At 42.2% G+C, this 21916-nt stretch overlaps 1 protein-coding gene across 2 annotated transcripts in view; it reads left to right on the top strand.

The window, feature by feature from the left end:
• Positions 1 to 21916, top strand: part of LOC120940663 — a 71787-nt gene that overhangs the window by 14956 nt on the left and 34915 nt on the right. For both annotated transcript variants that reach the window (XM_040353643.1, XM_040353642.1), the window contains exons 4-8: positions 1773 to 1863; positions 4659 to 4738; positions 8079 to 8123; positions 14178 to 14233; positions 15601 to 15758. In XM_040353643.1, the coding sequence (XP_040209577.1) occupies positions 1773 to 1863; positions 4659 to 4738; positions 8079 to 8123; positions 14178 to 14233; positions 15601 to 15758 (430 nt within the window). The remainder of the gene's footprint in view (positions 1 to 1772; positions 1864 to 4658; positions 4739 to 8078; positions 8124 to 14177; positions 14234 to 15600; positions 15759 to 21916) is intronic.

The following is a 21916-nucleotide window of genomic DNA, read 5'->3' as shown; positions in this document are numbered from 1 at the left end:
CCCTACCTTGTATTTTCCTTATCATGCTTAGAAAGTCCCTTTGTGTCTTCCATCCTCTTCAATGTACCTTGTTATCAGAACGCTAGTTCCCTGCCTCCTATTTTTTCAGCATTTTTTAATTTTCTCTTGTTCTCCTTGTTTTGTGCTGTTTTTTTTTTTCTTTTGAAGGAGAACTCCAGGCAGATATGCCAAATAAAATGTTTTATTTTAGTTTTGGCTAACGTATGGAAGCGTTAGAACCCGTTTAGTATTTACTGCTGTCTGTGTGCGGAACTTAACTGCATAAGAATGCCCCCCACCCTATTTCTGCGCTACTATTTAAAAAAAAATGGCACTTGAGCCACCAGTCTGTTCATCTATTTGGGATCTATAATCTGCACCCTCTGGTTGGTTTCCATGTATGTGCACAAGTGCGCCAGATTGCATTAGATGGGCACTATAACGCCCCATGGCATTTGCTCATGTGTGCAGAAATGCGATTTAGATGTGATGACTGCGTAAGAAACAGGGGAAGCGGTCATGACCAGGACAGGGATGCATAGGCAGAACTTAAAGTGGTTGTAAACCCCATTCATGAAATCTGACTTGAGCACATATATCTGTAGTGTTTTCTTCTCTCTCACCAAAGCCCTAAGTGCCATGTCTTTCTATTGCTCCATTCCTCTGCTATCAGCATGATAACCTCTCACAAGTTCTACAACACACAAAAGAAAAGCAGCTGGAAATTTGTGCCAGGGAGGGAACTTCAAGATAGATCAGTAGAGAGCTGGTCTATTCAGACTTCATTCCTCTGCCTATGTGGAGGGAGTGTGTGCCTTTCCTCCAATCAGCTCTCACACGGTGTATGCCCAGACTCCCCTCCCACTGCTGAAACAGGAAGAACATTTTCTGACACCATGAGAATGTAGAAAGCTGAAGACAGCAGATATACATGTAAAACATATGTAGGGAGATTTGTTTCATTCCTGTGTATTATCTGAGGCTGTTCACTTCACTGGGTATATGAGAGGGTTTACTTACAATTTAATACATTGTCAGAAATTTTAACCCTCCCCCACTATAATAAAAATGTGTTTTTGACAGTGCCTTTGTTGGAGAGATTTTCCATCGCATCCTGCCCTGCCCCCCCAAAAAAACACAGATGCCAATACAAACCTAAGGCAGGCCCAAACCCTTACCCACCACGCTAGGTTTGGGATTTAAGACGTGTTGAGCCCTGCTCTTGTCTAAATTATCTTTCTTCTAAACCTAAAGCTAGCAATAGACTGTCCCTGCTCAACTGGCTGAATGTTGATCAGTTCGTGGCCATCCCCGACAGACATCAATCTTTTTTTTGATCAACAGCTGCAACCGATCAGCTGCAGTTGCTGATCAATGTATTCTGAAAGCGCAGGGTCCTACTCTCAGAATACAGTATCCTGGCAAGGGGATTCCTCCACCCCCCCCTTGTTTCTTGTGGAAGGAGGATTGTGTATTTTCTTTTTCAGAACTTCAAACAGTAATGTAAATTAGACCGTCTATCTGGAATTGCAGCTGTAGTATTCCAATATTACACCTTTTTATTTAATCCAGTATCCTCTAAACGCAGCATCTCAGAATCCAGAACATTGTGAATTTGTAGATCTTTTTACCAATCGTTGTCAAATATAACCAATAACTATGTTGCTATAATAAGACTATATTTGGAGGCACGTGTATATGGCTGATTAGAGAGATCTGAGACCAAAAGTAATTTCCAAAACGAATGTGTCTTTTGGTTTATCATTTTTTAGAGAAGATGAGCATTTTACATTGGCCCATATCAAGAACAAGATTGTTATCCTGAAAAAATTCACACTCTCCTTTGCTGCAGAAGAAGATCTGGTGAGTATACTGTGACTGCTCTCTGCAGCTCAATAAAAATATATGATTAAAAAATAACCTTCAGCATTTCCACATTTTGTAGTGTAACAGCCTGAAATGTAATATTGATTAAGTTGGGGTTTATACCCCTGATCTACACAAAGTAGTCCATCCTTTTTATTTATTTTTGTTTGTAAATGATTTGGAAAATACTTTATTCCATTATTCACCCTTTTTTGTCTTTCTTTTATCCACTTAAGCCCCGGACCATTTCGCTGGCCAAAGACCAGAGCACTTTTTGCGTTTCGGCACTGCGTCACTTTAACTGACAATTGTGCGATGTGGCACCCAAATAAAATTGACGTCCTTTTTTTTTCACCTCTGTGTTTTTTTAACTTTTTGCTATAATAAATATCCCCAAAAAATCAATAAAAAAACAAAATGTTTCCACAGTTTAGGCCGATACGTATTCTACGTATCTTTGGCAATAAGCGTATATTGATTGGTTTGCGCAAAAGTTATAGTATCTACAAAATAGGGGATAGTTTTATGGCATTTTTATTATTATTTTTTTTTTACTAGTAATTGTGGCGATCTGCGATTTTTTTTTTTTTTTTTTTTAATCGTGACTACGACTTTATGCACTGATTACTGTAAAAATGGCAGTGAAGGGGTTAACCACTAGGGGGCGCTGTAGGGGTTAAGTGTGACCTCTCGTGTGTTTCTTACTGTGGGGGGGCAGGGCTGGGCGTGTGACGTCAGTGATCTTCGTTCCCTATATCAGGGAACAGACGATCACTGACATTGCCACAGAGAAGAACGGGGAAGGTGTGTTTACACTCACATCTCCCCGTTCTTCAGCTCCTGTGACCCGATCGTGGGAAACCCGCGGCGATCGGGTCCTGCAGGTGCGGCGCTCGTGACCCACGGCTGGGCTCTTAAAGAGGACGTATATATACGTCCATGTGCCCAGCCGTGCCATTCTGTCAACGTATATAGTCGTGCGGCGGTCCTTAAGTGGTTAAGAAAATGAGTGATCTAAATACCTCATTTGAGCTGTCTTCAGGCTGGTCACATCACTTGTGGCTGCTTTACAGCTCCGATGGATTGCTTTTGTGGGAGGGGCCGTGATCTCCCTCTGATGTCAGCCGGGGGAAATCACGTGACCGCTCGTCTTCTCCCCAGAAGCCTTCCATCGGAACTGTAAAGTGGCCACGAGTCACGTGACCGGCCTGAGGACGACTTAAAGCGGGAGTTCACCCATTTAAAAAAAATAAAAAAATCTCCCCTTAGCTTCCTGCTCGTTCGGTCTAGGGGAATCGGCTATTTATATTAAAATATGTGCAGTACTTACCCGTTTTCGAGCTGCATCTTCTTCCGTCGCTTCCGGGTATGGGTCTTCGGGAGCCGGCGTTCCTTCTTGATTGACATTCTTCCGAGAGGCTTCCGACGGTCGCATCCATCGCGTCACTCGTAGCCGAAAGAAGCCGAACGTCGGTGCGGGTCTATACTGCGCCTGCGCACCGACGTTCGGCTTCTTTCGGAAAATCGTGACGCGATGGATGCGACCGTCGGAAGCCTCTCGGAAACCTGTCAATCAAGAAGGAACGCCCATTCCCGAAGCCCATACCCGGAAGCGACGGAGAGGATGCGTCTCGTAAACGGGTAAGTACTGCACATATTTTAAAATAAATAACCGATTCCCCTAGTAATAACGAGCAGGAATCTAAGGGGGAAAAGTGCCCTCTAAGGGTGAACCCCCGCTTTAAATACAGGAATACAGGAAGTTCAGTTTTTTTTCTTTCTTTTTTTTTTTTTACAGTTTAGAGGGGGGCAGATTACATGGCACAAGCACCGTGCTATGCAATCTGCTTTAAGCGACCAGGATCTGCATTTTTTTTGGGGGGTTAACAAAGAAAGACCAGGCTACCAGACAACATTTTTTAGTCGCCATTGGCAATCAAGGTTTGTCTTTCCTTAATCCAGAAATTTAAAATGGAAAACGGGTTAATTTAAATGTAAAACCACACTAATAATGTGTGAACGGGACGTTTTCTTTAGAATAAAACAAAAAATTGTGTCGGTACTGAACACATTTTCAAGCTTTATAGGTTATTTATAGTTCAAATTGTTAGCATTTTAAAAGGTGTACAGCTGTAATGCACAGCCCTGTCTGAACAAACATGTATAGGTGGTCCGCTTTGAGCTTTGTATTGCAATGTATCTTAGTGGTGCAGTTTGAGAATCCAGTCTTGCAACTGTTGAAATAAATGATTGTAGTATCAGGCAGAAGGTAGACAGTAGTGGCTTATGTATATTTGTGTAAGGCAATAAGAACACTAGGCCTTTAGCCTATGTGCAGCCAATTTGCCAGAATTTTTGGTGAGGGTGGAAGGCATAGGTACATCGTCCAACCCCGCTGCTAGTTGCCTGTAAAAGTATGAGAGACTGAATGCTGCTGTGGCTGGATGATGTCCTGAGTGGTATCAACATTTAGGGCAATATGCGTCCAAATAAGAATGACCTAAACCCAAGAAGTCTGTCTTCTGGGCATTCATCCCTGGGTGGATACAGCCCTAAACATTGGTACTACTCAGTATACCATCCAACTGCAGCACCTTTCAGCTTCTTGTAGACCTTTGCAGGGTGCTGGGTGGTGCACCTGTACCCGCTCACATAAAAGCACTGGGATATCCGGCACAGAGGCTAAACTCCCAGTGTGCATGAACCCAAAAAGTATTCTTAAATGTATTTATAGGACAGCAATGTGCATATTAAGTCTATATATTAACTTACAAGATTTTCAATACTTTCAGAGATGTTGTGAATTTTATCTGACCATTGAACATTTTTGTATACTGGCCATGGAGATAAACACAGTGGACTTATTGAACTGGTAAGTGATATTTTATTTGCTGTCATACAGTGGCATGGCTGAATTCTCAGATGGTTCCTGGTGAACTTAGTAATAACTCTTGATGAAGGTGTTATCTTCCCCGAAGAATGTATTATTGTTTTAATATAATTCAACCTCAGATTTGCTCAAATCTATATTTACTCTAAAATCATGCATTTGATGCAAGTTTTTCCTTTTTAATGCTTTAGATGAATCTATAGACATGCTGAGAAGGTCTTTATAGATTTGACCTCGCCCCCTTAGGCCTCATTCACACAGGTGGACTCCGTCGATACGGAGTCCACCTGCTCCCGCCAGCTCAGCGGGAGATCTGTCCGCAGAGCCGAGGGATAACAAGCTCCTCTCTGCTCACTGAGCGGAGAGGGGCTTGTCGGGCACCGCTGTCTCCTATGGAGCGATCTGATGAAAACGGACCGCATGTTCGTTTTCATCAGATCTTATCCGATCCGATCCGCCATGGACGGATGGGGACATGTCCCCATACGTCTGTTTTTAGCGGATCGGGTCGGATGTCAGCGGACATGTCTCCGCTGACATCCGACGCTCCATAGGGATGCATGGTCCGTCCGTGTGAATGAGGCCTTACATGCCACATTTGGCATGTAATTTTTTTTTGGGACTGGGGGGCTTCGTTAGGAGTGGGACTTCCTGTCCCACTTCCTCCTTCTGCCTATGGGCCGCCTAGACGACGACTCCTCTCCACCTAGGCGACACGTGACGGGTCCCAGAAGACTCGCGCATGCGCAGTGCGTGCCCGACCATGAAGCCGAAAGCTGTCACAGCCAGGTGCCCAGAGTGGCAATGGAGGCGCCAGCGGAGAGGAGGGAGAGGAGAGCGATGCTCCGGGTGGCCGCATCGCTGGACCGTGGAACAGGTAAGTATCTGTTTACTAAAAGTCAGCAGCTACACTTTTTGTAGCTGCTGACTTTTAATAAACATAAAAAGCCTGGAACTCCGCTTTAAAGAAATGTGAATCAGAGACAATGCCTCTGTCATTGTGAACAGATCACTATTGATAGGTATTACTTTTAACTGTAATCTAAATGAATTTGCTTTAAATTGGGTTTGTATGAACAAGTTGTATGGTCACAAGGAAGCCTTATCTACCTTTATCATTGGACTGTGTGTATACTGCTGTGTTATATCACACACAGAGCCACAGTGATCCTATAAGTCAGGGGTCATCAACCCCCGGGCCGCGGCCCACTACCGGGCCGTGGCCTTACTACAGACGGGCCGCGGGTGCGGCGGCCGGCATTACAGAGACAGGCGGCTGGGATATAAGCGCCGGGTGGAAGAGATAAGGCGAGCGAACGGGCGGGCAAGCGGAGATGACAGCATCTCTCTCCGACCCCCGCATCGCTGCTCTTCCGCCGTTTCAGCGTCAATGTCAGAGGTGCGCGGAAGCAGAGAGATGACAACATCTCTCTCCGACCCTTGCATCGCTGCTTCCATCTTCGCTTCCAGGTTTGTGCTCTCAAGATGTTTGAATGCCCAAACATGAACGTCGCCATTATGGCAAGGTGCTCTCTAGAATCACGGTACAGGCAGTGTTCTGTAAATGTAGAGGTAACTACGGATGTGCGAGCGATGTCACCAGCCAGAGCCTACATCTACTAAATGCTGCAGCTTAAACTTTAAAGGTACTTTTAGGGAAGACCTATTTCAAGCTTTAACATTTATATCTTAATTTCCACATTTGTAAAATCTATTTATTTTATTTTTTAATATATTCTTTATTTATATTTCAAAAAGGATACATCTGACAATACATTATACATCTTACATTGTATTTCCATACATGGTACATTTCTCATCCTATTATATTATTTAATCCTATTTTTAATCACCCCTCTCACCTCTACTCTTTATTGTCATTACTTTACATTCCATGTATTCCTATATGTAGACCCAATAAGGTGCCCCTCTTTCTCCTAAGTTTCCTTATCTTTTATTTCTCTCAACCTTTCTCATTTTTCCCTTTTTGGTTTTAAATTCCCCCCAACTACTCCCCTCCCAAAACAGACCTAAAACAAAACATAACCCTAAGAAAGGAAAAATAAATAAATGGCAAGTGACACGCTCAGGGCTTCCATGGATTCTGCATTATGGTGAGTTGAACTATTTCATTTATTACTACAATGTAATAATAGAAATAATGTGCTGACAAATTGCCCGCGAAAAATCGTTTACCCCCCGCGTGCCAACCCCCGCCCTGGGCCTTGGCACAATTTTCGTCCACGCAGCTGGTCCCCGGTGTCAAAAAGGTTGGGGACCACTGCTATAAGTGATTTGGTACACACTAATGATGGACTTACACATGATAATTTTTCTTTTACCTTCCGTCCACTAAATATTGATTGCAAAAACAATCTTGCCTTGATCTTTTTAATTGTTTTTTCAATCAGAAGCTTATTTTGGGCTTGTTTACATGTGTGTTGATTTTGAAGAACAAAGCAATGCTCATTAATGCTCCTATAGTATCTATGATATGTTTATGGAGCATTGAAAAAGCTTCACGAATGCTCAATAAATGCCCTTGGAGGCATTGCTTTTCTAGTGGGAAGTGATGTAGACAAAATGAAGCATGGTTAGGTTGTGATGTGATGGCAGCAATTTTTTGGGGAATTATTTGCAAGATGGATTCATATACTTTTGATCTCTTTGCCACTTGGCAGATCCAGCTCAGCTTTGATTAAACACAAAGTTTTGACAATGGCAATAATGCTCAGTGCTTCTGATTCTAACTGGCGCTGACAATATTGCTGGGTGGAGCTTCTCTGTCCTAGGTCTCTATTATTTTCCAGTGCATTCTGGGATACAGGAACCTCTACTGCCTCTCCCCCAGTTCCCAGCTAACACTTTATAAATGCTTCACTAAAACGCCATAAATTCTCTAGACGCTGTTGAGGTGTGATTATAGAGCATTACCAAATTGAGGTGGCTGAAAGGATTCGATGCCTCATGAAAGCTACATGCTGCTTAATTTTTAACATGATATAACACAATGCTACTGCTCCTATGTGAACAGCATGGTGTGGTGCCATTGTAATATTCATGGCAGGTGTTAAAGGGCAGTTATGAGGCTTTAAAAATGCTGAATAAATGCTGCAGATGCACATTTGAACACGCCGTTAAGGTAGGTATAATTGCTAGAAAATTGTCGCTGTGTGACCAGCTTTAGAGGGCTAATTCTGGCACTAATTTAAATATTATAACAGATACTGAAATGGTTATATAAACAATATGTGTAAAGTTTTTAATCATAAAAATATAGATAAGGTAATAATGTTTAAAGCAATGTGTTTTGTTATTTCAGTAATGTGGAGACAGGAGTCATGAAAAAGATCAAGGAACTTTGGCAGTAAGTTGGTCTATTTATGTTCCAATTGCTTAGTGCTATATACTATACTGTGGGACTGCCCAAGAACTTGTATGAAGTAGTTCAAAGGGTACTGAGAACTCATTGAAGTCATGGTGAGATGGACAAATAAACCAAAACAGACTAGTGTTGTGGTCAAATACTAGATTTCCCTCTGCGCAGCAGAATATATTCTCATATTATCCCTTATTCCCATTATTATTAACGACTTTGACTCTCACACCTCTTTACCCCTTATGGACCAGAGCAATTTTCAAATTTCTGCTATGAGCCTGTTTATTTGGCGATCATTTTTTAAAGTCTTGTGTGTGTGTTTTTTTTTTTTAAATAACAAATATGTCATACTTGCCTCCTCTGTGCAAGAATTTTGCACAGAGTGGCCCCAATCCTCCTCTTATCAGGTCCCTCTGTGGCGCTTCTGGCTCCACCTCTTCTCAAGTGCCCCGATGGAGAAGTGCTTTTCCTGGGGGCACTCGGGCAGGCGTCTCCTGTGTCCTGCTGCTACGTCCATTGACACAGACAACAGGACCCGGACCCGCCCCCCGCTCCCACATCATTGGATTTAATTGACAGCAGCGGGAGCCAATGACTCCTGCTGCTATCAATCTATCCAGTCAGGACCCTAGACACCGGCTGGAGCTTTTTGGCTTGTTCACGTTGCTGGAAAGACTGGGTTTGGGTAAGAAAAAGGGGGGGGGGGGCTCTGGGTGGCAGCTGCAGCACAGGAGGTTTTTCACCTTAATGCATAGAAAGCATTAAGTTGAAAAACCTTGAGGGTTTATAACCCCTTTAAGATAATGACGTAATACATACAGTAAAACCTTGGATTGCGAGCATAATTGGTTCCGAAATCATGCTTGTAATCCAGAGCACTTGTATATCACAGCACATTTCCCCATAAGAAATAATGGAAACTCAGATGATTTGTTCCCCAACCATTTATTCATAAGTCCTTCTTCAGTTTATAGTCCATATAAAAAGATTATAGCAATGTGATAGGTTGTGTAACCATAAAATTACCATCCACAAATGGAAGCCTCCACAAGGGGATTAGAAGCAAAATCCAGCAGGAGCTACAGAGTATAAAAGAGAAGAGAGGCCCCTTTAGGTGTAGTAATATGGTTACATTTAATGAAGGTACAACATTTAGCAAATCACATGGTTGAAGATTAAACCAGGCACATCGAAGTATGCAGGCGGTCCACATAGTCCATCCTCTGCACCGCCGTCAGTCTGCAATCGCGACCGAGAAGACTACCCTGCAGTAGAGCGTTCTGAAAACTAAGCTTGAGGCTCTCTTGGAGCGCAGCGTAGAAGAGATGATGTTAATGGCGGTGCGGAGGATGGTCTATGTCAGGGGTGTGAACATGCGTGAGGGCCGACCATTTTGCCTGATATTTGTCCCGCCTCCTATGATAGGCAGAACAGTCGTCCAATGCCAGCCCAGGAGACTGGACTTCCTATTACAGAGGCCGCAGAGTAAACAGGAGCTTCTCCTGTATGTATTCTGATGGCACTCGTCCTGTCCCCTCCGAGGCTGCAAGAACGATAAATATGGTATATATTTTTTGTGGCCCCCCCCAACGAATCGAAGATACATATATCCAAAATTACCAGTGGGGCTGCATTACACCAAAACAAGTAGGCAGGCTTCCGGGGTAAAGCTGTCCACATAGACCAGGCATATCCAAAGTCCAATTGGCCCGCGGGCCGGACTTTGGATATGCCTGGTCTATGTGGACAGCTTTACCCCAGAAGCCTGCCTACTTGGATGTGCCTGTTTTTATCATAATCCACGCAAATTTCTAAATGTTGTACCTTCATTAAATGTAACCATATTGCTACACTTAGAGGCGCCTCTGTTCTCTTTTATACTCAGTTGTGACATGACGCTACTTGTACTGTATATCAGGACATTGCTTGTTTATCAAGTCAAAATTAAAATAAAATGTTGCTTTACTTGCAAAACGCTCTCAATCCAGGGTTTTACCGTTCAAAGTTTTTTTTTAAGTACTTTTTTGTGAATTTTGTCTTGCAACAATATTTTATTTATTTTTTTGCAATTTTTAGACAAGTAAACGTAATACAACGAAACAAAAGGATTTTTTTCTTTTTTTTTAATAGTGTTAGTTCTCAAAAAAGTGTGCATTTTATTTTGTAATTTGTACTGTTTTTAAAAAAAACACCAAAATTATGATTTTGGTACAAAGCAGTGCAACATTATTTACAAATGTAAAGTGGGTTTTTTAAATTTTGTGCTTTTTTTTTTTCAGTGTGATACCTGTAAATATATGTAAGAGGTAGGGTTGTCCCGATACCACTTTTTTAGGACTGAGTACAAGTACCGATACTTTTTTTCAAGTACTCGCCGATACCGAATACCGATACTTTTTTTTAAAATGTGTTCCCAAATGCAGCCATGTCTCCCCACAAATGCAGCCATGTCCCCCCACATATGCAGCCATGTCCCCCCACAGATGCAGGCATGTCCCCCCCCATATATGCAGCCATGTCCCTCCCATATCCCCCCCATGTCCCCCCCCATATCCAGCCATGTCCCCCCCCATATCCAGCCATGTCCCCCCCTCATATCCAGCCATGTCCCCCCCATATATGCAGCCATGTCCCCCTTACCGTACATGCTGCCGCGCCGTGCCGCCGCTTGGTTAATACGGGCGGGGAACATTACAGCTTTCATTTGAATAGCTGTAGTCTTTCGCGCCGCGCTGCGTATAGACACTCCCCCTTGCTCGGGATTGGACAGTTCACCCGAGCAAGGGGGAGTGTCTATGCGCGGCGGGAAACACTACAGCTATTCAAATGAAAGCTGTAATGTTCCCCGCCCGTATTAACCAAGCGGATGCGGCGGCGGGGGGGGGGGAAGTATTCTATTTCGGTATCGGGGGTATTTGCGGGAGTACGAGTACTCCCGCAAATACTCGGAATCGGTCCCGATACCGATACTAGTATCGGTATCGGGACAACCCTAGTAAGAGGTATAAAAATATTAATGAACAAAGCAAACAACTATTAGTTAATAAAATTGAAAGAAAAATCACCAGGAAAATTACAATTGAATGAAGGAGAATACAGAGTTAATTAGTGCTGAACGAATGCCCCGTACACACGATCGGATTTTCCGACGGCAAAAGTCTGATGTGAGCTTTTGAACGGAAATTCCGACCGTGTATGATCCATCGGACATTTCCTGTTTGAATTTCCGCCAACAAAAGATTGAGAGCAGGTTTTCAATTTGACGCATGCTCAGAAGCATTGAACTTAATTTTCTTGGCTCATCGTAGTGTTGTACGTCACTGCGTTCTTGGCAGTCAAAAGATCAGAGAACTTTTGTGGGTCTGTGTGTATGCAAGCCAAGCTTGAGCGGAATTCCGTCGGAAAAACCATCCAAGGTTTTTCCGACGGTAAATCTGATCGTGTGTACGTACAGGGCAATAGGGGTTAATAAGGTGTTCAGGTTGCTTTAAGTGCCAGTTCACATTACAGTGACTTGGTTGCCTCCAAATCGCCTTGCAAAGTCGCGCTGTAAGTCAGGTTGCCCCTTTGTGAACCGTCACTTACTCTCTTCGTCTGCAGAATGAAGTTAATCCCTTTGATCTGTAGATGAAAAATGCAGAAAGTTCCAATTGATACAATGTTTCAATGTAACTTTCTGTATCCACTGCTGAGCAATGTTTTTGATAAACATTGCTAGACTGTTTGCTTGTTTTTTTTGTTTTTTTTTACAGCTCCTGCTTCCGACCTCCTCTGTGTACTTGTCAATGCAGTTGTGAGTAATCAGAGTTGAATTGCCGGGTACTGGGACAGGAGGGATTCCGGAAACAGGGCAGAAGGACTGGACATACTAGACACGTCCTGTGTACAATGATGTCATGTTTTCCGGTGTGTCTATTACGTTCCGAGTCTGCAAGTGGTTAAATTAGTCATATTGGTTAGTATGCAGGGCTGCACAAATTAATTCTTGACGTGTCACTGTGTAATTTAACAGTTTATTTTCTAAAAGAAAAAAAAGTAATTTTTTTATAGTTAAAAAGTAGTCCATCTCTTAAGATTTTCTTCTAAAAGGAGCTACAGACAACATGAAGCATTTCCTTATTTCTCTTTTCTCTGCGATCACTCGCTAGGACTGTATATTGTAACTTTCTGGGATATTCCCAGAGGAAAAGGCAGATTTATGAGTCTATCTGTAAACTCGGACAACTCAATAAATAGCTACTGTAAAGGCACTGGTCTACATGATTGGATTATACTTGGACCACCATTTTATTCAGGTTTTGCTCACAGGCAATGGTTAAACAAGGGTGATGCTGACCTTCTAGGGAGCATTTTCAGGGAGAGTACAGTGATCTTTTTGAGATATAGTAAATATCTGTTAGTGCTACACTTATACTTTGGTGTATGCATCTCTTACTCTAGGACAGGGGTGCCCAACCTTTTGAAGAGCGAGGGCCACTTAAGCGGAGCGGGAGGATGACAGGTCCGTGTCCACGGACACAGCCCACTCTACTCTATGGGCCCTCTGATCCAATCTGATCCACTCAGATGGAAGGGGGAATATCCCTTGCTATTAGATCCCTTAGGTAGGCGGGTGTAAACAAACACAACCCCTGACCGAACCCCTGTTTTTAACGCATACTGTAGACAGGTTAATTGGTTCTCTGCAAGCTGGTCGGTAAGTAGGCTTGGTTTTTCCCTGGGCATTCCCCAGGTTTTTGTTGTTATCTGCTTTAGCCTTCCAATGCTACTTACTGTTATGGCCAGCTATAGATGGGGGCAGTGGACATGTTTATGCTTCACCTGTGGTGTTTATATTGGTCCATCAGTGCACCAACACCTTTGCAGCCATTGTGCTACATGCTGGGTGCTTGGTGTGCTCTTGTACCTTTTAAAGGAGGGGTGGCTTCCCTTCAGTTCACCTGCTCCTGTCTATCCATTAAAATGCATGTGCCTCCACTGTGGGGACGCTCATTGTTTAGTGTTAGGACCACAGATATTGCAGGGTGCCTTGGCGCGGCTCTGTGGCTCACGCATGCGTTTGCAAATGCGTGCGGACCGAACCCCTGTTTTTAACGCATACTGTAGACAGGTTAATTGGTTCTCTGCAAGCTGGTCGGTAAGTAGGCTTGGTTTTTCCCTGGGCATTCCCCAGGTTTTTGTTGTAAACAAACACAAGCCTGTTTACATCTGCTGCTTCATAGAGGTAAATAATGAGTCCGATTGGGTCGGACCGATCATGTGAAAAGGGCCTAAGGCTGCTTTCACACTGATGCGCTGCGATTTGCCCAAACCGCGGGTGCAGCGCAGTGCACCCATGGATTTTCTGTGGGTTAGCTTGGAAGTAAACTTCTATTATATCCAGCAGGTGTGGCACACTTTCTGAAAGTGTAACAAACCCACAGGTAATAACAGAAGTCTATGGCTTAGTGCAGGTAACCTACATCTGCACTGCACCTGCGGATCAGTTTGAAAGCAGCCCAGTAACCACTGCAGAACAGATATACCCATATATACTGTGAATTTAGTAGTAAACTTGCCTTTAATAACAGTGCATTTAATATCACTCCGCCTGTGACAAGAGTTGGCACTATACAGGAAGCATCTTCTCCGCAGCCACTTGCTTCCTCTACATTCACAAAACTGCTGCTCTGGGATGGTGGGTTGGCAACCCGTGATCTGGGCTTGCCAATTTGCCATCCCAGAGCAGGAGGTCGGGGGCCACATCAGAGGGCTCCGCGGGTCACATGTGGCCCCCGGGCCACTTGTTGGGCACCCCTGCTCTAGGACCACTGAAATGTAAACTTGAAAATGTTCCCAGTCTTACAGTAGGTTGCAGTTCTTCGATAATATACAACCATACCTTCTGTATGGACTTGTAGTGGGTTAATTCCAAATGTGGAAATCTTAGCTTCTTTGGTATGGAGTTTTGGCATGGAACAACCTATAAGATTAAGGTCACACTGCAAATAGATTAGTGCAATTAACTACCCAGTGTTTGAGAATATGTTGTCTATTTTCTAGGATGTATATGACAGAGCTTCAAACGAAGGAGACCATGTCAGACATGAACTCATCAGGTCAGTGTGGATGTTCTGAGCTCTATTCACCTCTGTGCTCTCTCCACTCTCTTTCTGTATGTGTGCAGATCTCCATATTTTCACAGCCGATGAATTTATATTACAAAATCACGTTATTTTGATGTTTTGCTGAGGTTTCCACATCCAGTGCTCAAACAATCAGCAAAATGTAGTCATCTACTGCTGTTGCATTTCAGAAGTTCTATAAGTTCTGTGGCAAAGCTGTCTTGTTCATTGTCATGCCCAATGATATGCCTCCCCCAGATCTAACACAACTTATGGAAGTCGCACAGCCGCAATCCCAGACTGCGGTGCTAAATGGAAGCCTGAGCTGTAACTTCCTTTGTGACTTATTTTTTGTAAAGAATAATCCTGCACAGAGGACTTTGATTAATGGAGAAGCAGGTTTGTAAATGAGGCTTCCATGCTTACCCACTTATGAAATATACTCCATTGTAACAAGCAAACTTGCAGAAAGATGGCCATAGAGATAGTACATGCGCCATTATTCTCTGTAGTTGTCTATCTGATGCAGATGCACCAGATACTAAGGAGCATAGGAATGGTGGATCAGTAAATTGTGGGCAGGCCAGGCAATTTTAAAATAAGGATTTGCTTAAAATAATATTAAATTGTATATAAAATGTTGTGTGTCGGGAGGGCAGAGAAATGACAGCTTTCTACTCATTGACTTTCACTGGCAAGCCAGAGATGCAAGGCTCTGAGCCTTTATACAATACTGTTAAAGCTGAGATAGGCTGATTGTATTAGGAGGTGCTGCCATAGATACCAATGCAGTGTTGTGGTTATTTTTAACTGTAACCTCGACTTCACTTCTACAGTGAATCTAAATTAGTAAGCCATGCTCCCTTTTTTAAAAGGGGAAAGAATTTAAAGCTGAACTCAGGCTTAACATTTCTCATTTAACATCCCTTAATAGGCATAAAGAATATGTATGCACCAAAAGCCTTTGCAAACCCACATAATACCTTGTAAAAGTAGCCGTGACATCATCAGTGTGCTGCAGATAGCCTGTACAGAGCTGTGGGAAGGACCCAGCCGGACCCCCCAGTGGGGGGGGTTGGTCGGGTGTCAATGAATACAAGACCAGTCAACATGCACAAGGAGATTGATCATCACCGACTTTTTTTTAATTTATTTTTTTATTAAAAAGCTCCTTTGCAAAGGCAAAGATTAATTTTGGATTATTACACTCATGTGGAAGAAATACAAAAATCATGCCAAGATTCTAGTGAGAATACATGCCAAATATTGTTTCGATAACATTTGCTAACCCCAGAATCCAGCTTTAACTGTTTCCTGAAGTGCTTTTTGTAATCTGACTTAATTTTTTGCCTTTATTTTAGATATGTCGCTTACTCAGTTACTTATGATTGTAAGTGAAGAAAGGCTTGGTGAGTTGAAGTCCGCTGCTGAACAGTGTCTTCACCTTGACTCCTTTGCCACCCAAGAGATTGCACCACAAGCTAGAACAATATGGAGTACAGAAATGAGAAACAACCAGGTAGCATTTTAAGTTCTATTTGTACATTTTAAAGTCCAATTAATCCCTCTGTTTAAATCAATTTGAGATGAATTCCAGGGGTATTAAAACAATAGGTGTTGGAGATTATGGTTAGTTTTTTTCTGAAAGCAGCCACATCCTGAGAAGAAAAGCCTGTGCTTTGCCAGAATGCTACAGAGAAGAACTTTTGCTCTCTGTGTTGAAGCAGTGATCTCCTTTTGCAGAGGTTCAATACATCCCCTCTAAATGGAGAGCGCAGGCTTTTACTCAGCTGGGCTTGCTTTTTATTCTCTGCAAAAAGATCACTGCTTTAACACCGAGATCAAGGGTGCTTCTCTGCAGCATGCTAGCAGAACATGTTATTTTTTACACAGGATGTGGCTGATTTTAGGGAAAACAAACTGTAAGACGTTTGTTTTGATGTACCTGAAATGTATTTGGCCATTTTAAAGTGGTTCTAAAGGCAGATGGTTATTTACCTTAATGCATTCTCCGCTTTAACCACTTCCCACCTGCTGTATGCGGAATGACGGCCGGGAAGTGGTTCTGTTATCCTGACTAGGCGTCAGATGATGCCCAGCAGAATAATATACCGGGGCTCGCCCGTGGAGGCGCGCAGCGTGGCGATTGCGAGTGCTGCGTGTCAGTCTGACAACCCGCATCTCCAATCGTGATAAGAAGCCTCTGTCAGAGGCTTCTTACCATGTGATCAGCTGTGACCAATCACAGCGTGAACCAGGAAGTGCTGGTAAACGTCACTCTTCGGTTCGCGCTGACAGGGAGAGCCGATTGTGTCGGGGGGAGGGGGGGTCTGTGCTGATAATCAGCACATTGTTTATCAGCACAGCCCCCTCAGATGTGCAAATCAGCTACCAATCAGTGCCCCAATAAAAAAGCCTGCAAGTGCCAATCAGTGCCCAGCAGTAACACCTGCCAGTAACACATCAGTACCTCATCATCAGTACCACCTGTCAGTGCCAATCAGTGCCGCCCATCAGTGCTGCATATCAGTGCCACCTATTGGTGCCCATCAGTGCTGCATATCAGTTCCCATCAATTCTACATATCAGTGCCACCTCATCAGTGCCGCCTCATTATTGTCCGTCAGTGAAGGGGATAACATTTATGACAAACACTAAGAAAAAAATGTTTTTGGTCTTTTTTAGTTCGTTTAGCAAAAAAAAAAAACCCCAGAGGTGGTCAAATGCCACCAAAAGAAAGCTCTATTTGTGGGAAGAAAATAAAAGTTTTGTTTTGGGTGCAGTTTTACACGCGCAATTGTCATTCAAAGTGTGACCGTGTAGAAAGTTGAAAATTGTCCTGGGTAGGAAGGGGCGAAAGTGCCTGGTGGTTAAAGTAAAAAATCTTCTGCATGCATGTCTCAGTCTATTTATATGTACTATTTGATAGGAATGTGTTCATGCTTATTGCAATTGTCATCCATATTGCATACTTATTTGATTTATTATGTCTTTTGTTACAAAGGATGATCTTTCATTTATACTGTAGCTGGTTGGCTCACTTCCGGGCTTTTATTTTATCTTTGATGAACCCCAATGACAATATCTCTGAATTAGGATTTAAACTTGGCCCTTCCTACCATGGAGACTCCTACTTCTTGCTATACCAGAAGTGCCTTCACCCTTCTGATACATTAAAATAACTGCTATATCACTGCATAATTCAGTAGGAAGAGTGAGACCTGCAAACCACAGTAAACATATGGTAAACCAAGTTTTAAGAAATCTCACCATTTCAGTCTCTGAGACTCCTAGGAAACCAGCAGATAATTCAATAAGATGGCTTTAACCCACAACTGACATCTGAATTTTAAGTAGACACATTTATATAAGTTTAAACGTTTTTTAATTTTTTTCTTGGGTAAAGTACTAATAAAGAATCCCTTTTACAAGGGTGTTTCTGTACATTCTGTTTGAAAATGTGAATAACAGTTTCAGTATTTGGGGGCTCAGTGTACAGTATAGCCAGTTTTACTGAAGTACTTCTTGGCTATCAGGAAGCCAATTGTCAGTCATTTTTACTGTCTGGTAATTCTTATTCCCTTAGGTTAAGCATACCAAATACTACCCAATCTGGTGTCAATAGTAGGTAGTTTACAAATGGTTCTGCTATGTATTAAAGAGTTTTGATATGGGGACACATTTCTGATGTGTTGTCAAAGGGGAGTTTTTTCTATAAGGTGGTGTAAGTAAACAATTTGATGATTCGGAGTCCTTTTTTGGACCATTAGTTGTAAATATGGTTTCTAGGAGCATTTTGGATATCAAGGTTGCACTATAATTGGAGAGATAGTAGTGATGAATGCCATTGCAATACTGGAGGTATTTATGTATATGGAGAATATGTGTATGTGCATATATATCTATTTATAATGCAAAACACAACGCATGTCCAAAACGAAAGTCCCGTGAAATATTCCTTGTAAATAAATAGCCTACTTGCTACTTCAATTTACTAACCTTGTGCTCCAGTTCATTGTGTCAACACCAAAAATAAATAGTCCGCACTCACCAGACCGATTTTGACCCCTTGCTTACACAAAAAAAAGTCATAAATCGTTTGTAGATAAATTGTCACTTTGAGCCAATCTGGAAGGAAGCCCAAAGTCTTCTTGCGGCCTGGGCTGGTGTTCTTGTTGGGGTTTCAATTGCTACTCCTATTGCCCCCTCTTTACCTTTTAATCCGGTCCTCTCCAAGAGCTTAACTCACTTGTGGCAGTATTAAAAGGAGAAGCCTTCCATGAAGTTAAACTGCTTTATTTCATGTAAAACACAATAAAATTGCATTGACACCAAAACAGAAGAAAGCTTCATATGCAGTGACTGAACCAGGAAGTGCCACTGGCTCTCCAGCGTTGGCAACACCCAAACTACCAGTGGCTGTATTTAGGATATCATGGAGCATATACTGTATTACTGTAATTTAGCACTACTAAGAAATCTTACCAAAATGATTATCTGCCAATCTACCCAATGTGAGCTACCTCTTATAATGTCCCTGTGGACTTCAGTATGTGGGTCGGACGATCCACAAATTAGGAGTCTGCTTAGGCGAACATTTCAATAATATTAAGTAGGGGGTATAAAAAGCAAAGTCTCTCAAGTCATTATGGGTATCATAATAGGGATCCCAGATATCTATCCTTTTGTAGGATAGATAAAGCTGAACCATGTTAGGCTGTATCACAAAATGAAACCCGTTGGATTTATGAGCTGAACCCTGACAGTCAAAACATTCATATCGATTTAAATATTTTTTTTTAATCTAAATAATGAAATACATTCCACCAGTTTTATTTGTCAAATTTAATTAATGTCATTTTAATATTTATATAAAATGCACTGTAAAATATTTGACAACTCATGGAGTTTTACCAATAATATCTTTTATGAATTAAGTGTAAGTATTCGTTTATAAGGAGTAATCTATGTATTATTGTATATCTTTTAAGTGTCTACTTATATTTTACCACATGATGGAGCCATTGTAATTTGGTAGTTGTAATGTTTTTTTTGATGGCGGATATATAAAAGTTCTTTATCTATTAATAATGCTCCATAGCATATTATATTTTAGGCGTCATACCTTTTTTTATTTTTTTTATTTATTCTTTTAATTATCTGTAGTGGTATTTCAATATTAAATGACAGTAATCTATGCTCTATGATTTCCTAAATCTGGCCGTTGGTAGTTTGGGTGTTGTGGGCGGTCTGCCAAATAAACCAGAGGTGTGATTTGGCTCTTCCTGCTTCTAAGAACATCGCACACGCATCCGTTACAGCACTTCCTGGTTCAGTGACTGAATATGCAGCTTTCTTCTGTATTGGTGTAATTGTAGTTATATTGAGTTTTACATGTAATAACGCGGTTTACCACTATGGAAGGCTTTTCCTTTTAATATTGCCACAAGTGAGTTAAGCTCTTGGAGAGGACCGGATTAAAGGTGAAGAGGGGGCTATTGGAGTAGTGCTTAAAACACCAATGAGAACCCCATCCCAGGCCACAAGAAGACTTTGGGCTTCCTTCCAGATTGGGTCCAAGTGACAGTTTATCCACAAGCGATTTATGACAGAAACAGCAAGTCATGTAAACTAGTACATAAGGCAAAAACTAGTACAATTTGGTGATTTCCTTATCGGTAGAAAACAGGGGAGAAAATCCACCCTAATAAGGGGGACATAAGCGTTCATCCATCAGATGCATGGCGTGAGGTTTCAGTCGACTGCTTATATCAGCAGCATAGAAGACCTTGGATGGTCCTCCTTAGGGTATTTACATAACTATTTGGTAAAAACTAGGTGAGCGGAGATAGGACTAGGTATCATACTAAAAACCCAATCACCATGGGTACATAAACTTAAAATGGGGAGAAGAGAAAAAGAAGGGGGAAGAAAAGACCAAAGAAAAAAGGGGGGGGGAGAATATGAAGGAACCCAAGCATTAATAAGGGGAACAAATCCAGGTATCTAAGAAGGGTAACAAATATTGTGTCAGGGAGTTCACAGGTAGCAGGCAAATTTTAGAAGAATGCCGAAAGTGATTCCAGACCAACCAGGTCAAAGTGTAATCATCAGTTTTATCTGACTCCCAAGATTTCAACCTTTCTAGATGACCAATAGAGTCCATTTCACAGGCCCAATCCACAAAGGACAGAGGTACTGATTTTCGCCGCACCCTGGCAAGAACAGTACGTGCTGAAGGCAAGAAGTGTTGGAGAAGACTTTTTTTGTTTTGTTTATAGGATCCAGGCAACATAGAAAGCACAGAATTGAGAGGAGTATTATCAATTTTGTCCCCTACTAAATCAAAGTAGAGGAGAAGTTTGTCCCAGAAAGGAGTTCTAAGCAGCCAGGTGCTCCAAATGTGAGTCATGGTGCCTGGGTCCTGAAAACATCTCCAGCAGGTATTTGGAATGGACGGGTCTATTTTATGTAAAGTGGTAGAGCATCGATACCATCTGGAGAGGATCTTATAATTGCGCTCCTGTCCTCTAGAAGATATTGAGGTCTTATAAGTAAATGTCAGTATTTTGTCCCAATCAAAGTCAGTGCTTGGAGTATCAAGTTCCTGTTCCCATTTACCAATAAAAGATGTGCCATGTGGTAGGGTGGTCTTTAGCAAAACCTGGTATATAAGGGGTAAACGGCCTGTCAGACTGAGTTAGCAAGCTTTCAAAATCAGTAAGTGGTCTGCTAAGCTTGTTTTTAGAAATGCTTACTCCCAAATAGTGAATCTTATCCTTGCACCAAGCAAGGGGATTGGGTTGGCTCCATTTTGGTTTTGTTAAATATGGTACCCTTTAATCCAGGTTATGGAATATTTGGATAGGTGTGAATTCAGTTGTGGGTAATACCCCAGTATGTGGAGTAGTGTTCTCTTTTGAGTGGAGACATATAAAACAGGTTTTCAGCAAATGTGGTTATTATCTGATAATTTTCAATGAGCATTTTTTCAAATTCTGGCAATGTATAAAGTAGTCTTGTGGGTTCCAATACTAACTTTAATAAGGTTGAATGAATGAATGAATGAAAAACTTGTATAGCGCGGCACATGCGAACTGAATCGCCTCTGGGCGCTTGATGTTTCGTGTCTCATGACATCAAAAGAGCAGAGTTTTAATCTGTCTTCTGAAAGACAGGTGGTTTTCCTCCAACCGAACGCTGGTTGGTAAAGCGTTCCATAGTCTCGGACCTTGAAAAGCAAACCTTCTTTCTCCTTTGGACTTGTATTTGGTTTTTGGCACCTTGACCAGATTTTGGTCAGTGGATCGCAGAACGCGATTAGAATTGTAAGGTTCTATCTTGTCGCAAAGATATTGCGGGGCCTTCCCATGGATGCACTTATGTGTCAGGCAGAGTGCTTTAAATGCAATTCTGTCTTTTACTGGCAACCAGTGAAGGGTTCTCAGCGAAGGTGAGATTGATTCCCATGTCCTTTTCCCAGTCACCAGTCTGGCGGCCGTATTCTGTACGACTTGCAGACGAGCGATTTGGTACTTTGGGAGCCCGAGGTAAAGGGCATTTGCATAGTCCAGTCTGGAATTCACGATTGTTCCCACCACGACTGCTACGTCTTCTTTGGGGATAAATGGAATAAGTCTGCGTAGTAGGCGCAACAAATGGTGCGATCCGCTGACT

The sequence above is a fragment of the Rana temporaria genome, chromosome 5 (assembly GCF_905171775.1).
Source record: "Rana temporaria chromosome 5, aRanTem1.1, whole genome shotgun sequence".
Taxonomy (NCBI): Eukaryota; Metazoa; Chordata; class Amphibia; order Anura; family Ranidae; genus Rana; species Rana temporaria.
Note: the sequence above shows the minus strand (reverse complement) of the source record. Positions and strands in the feature narration are given on the sequence as shown.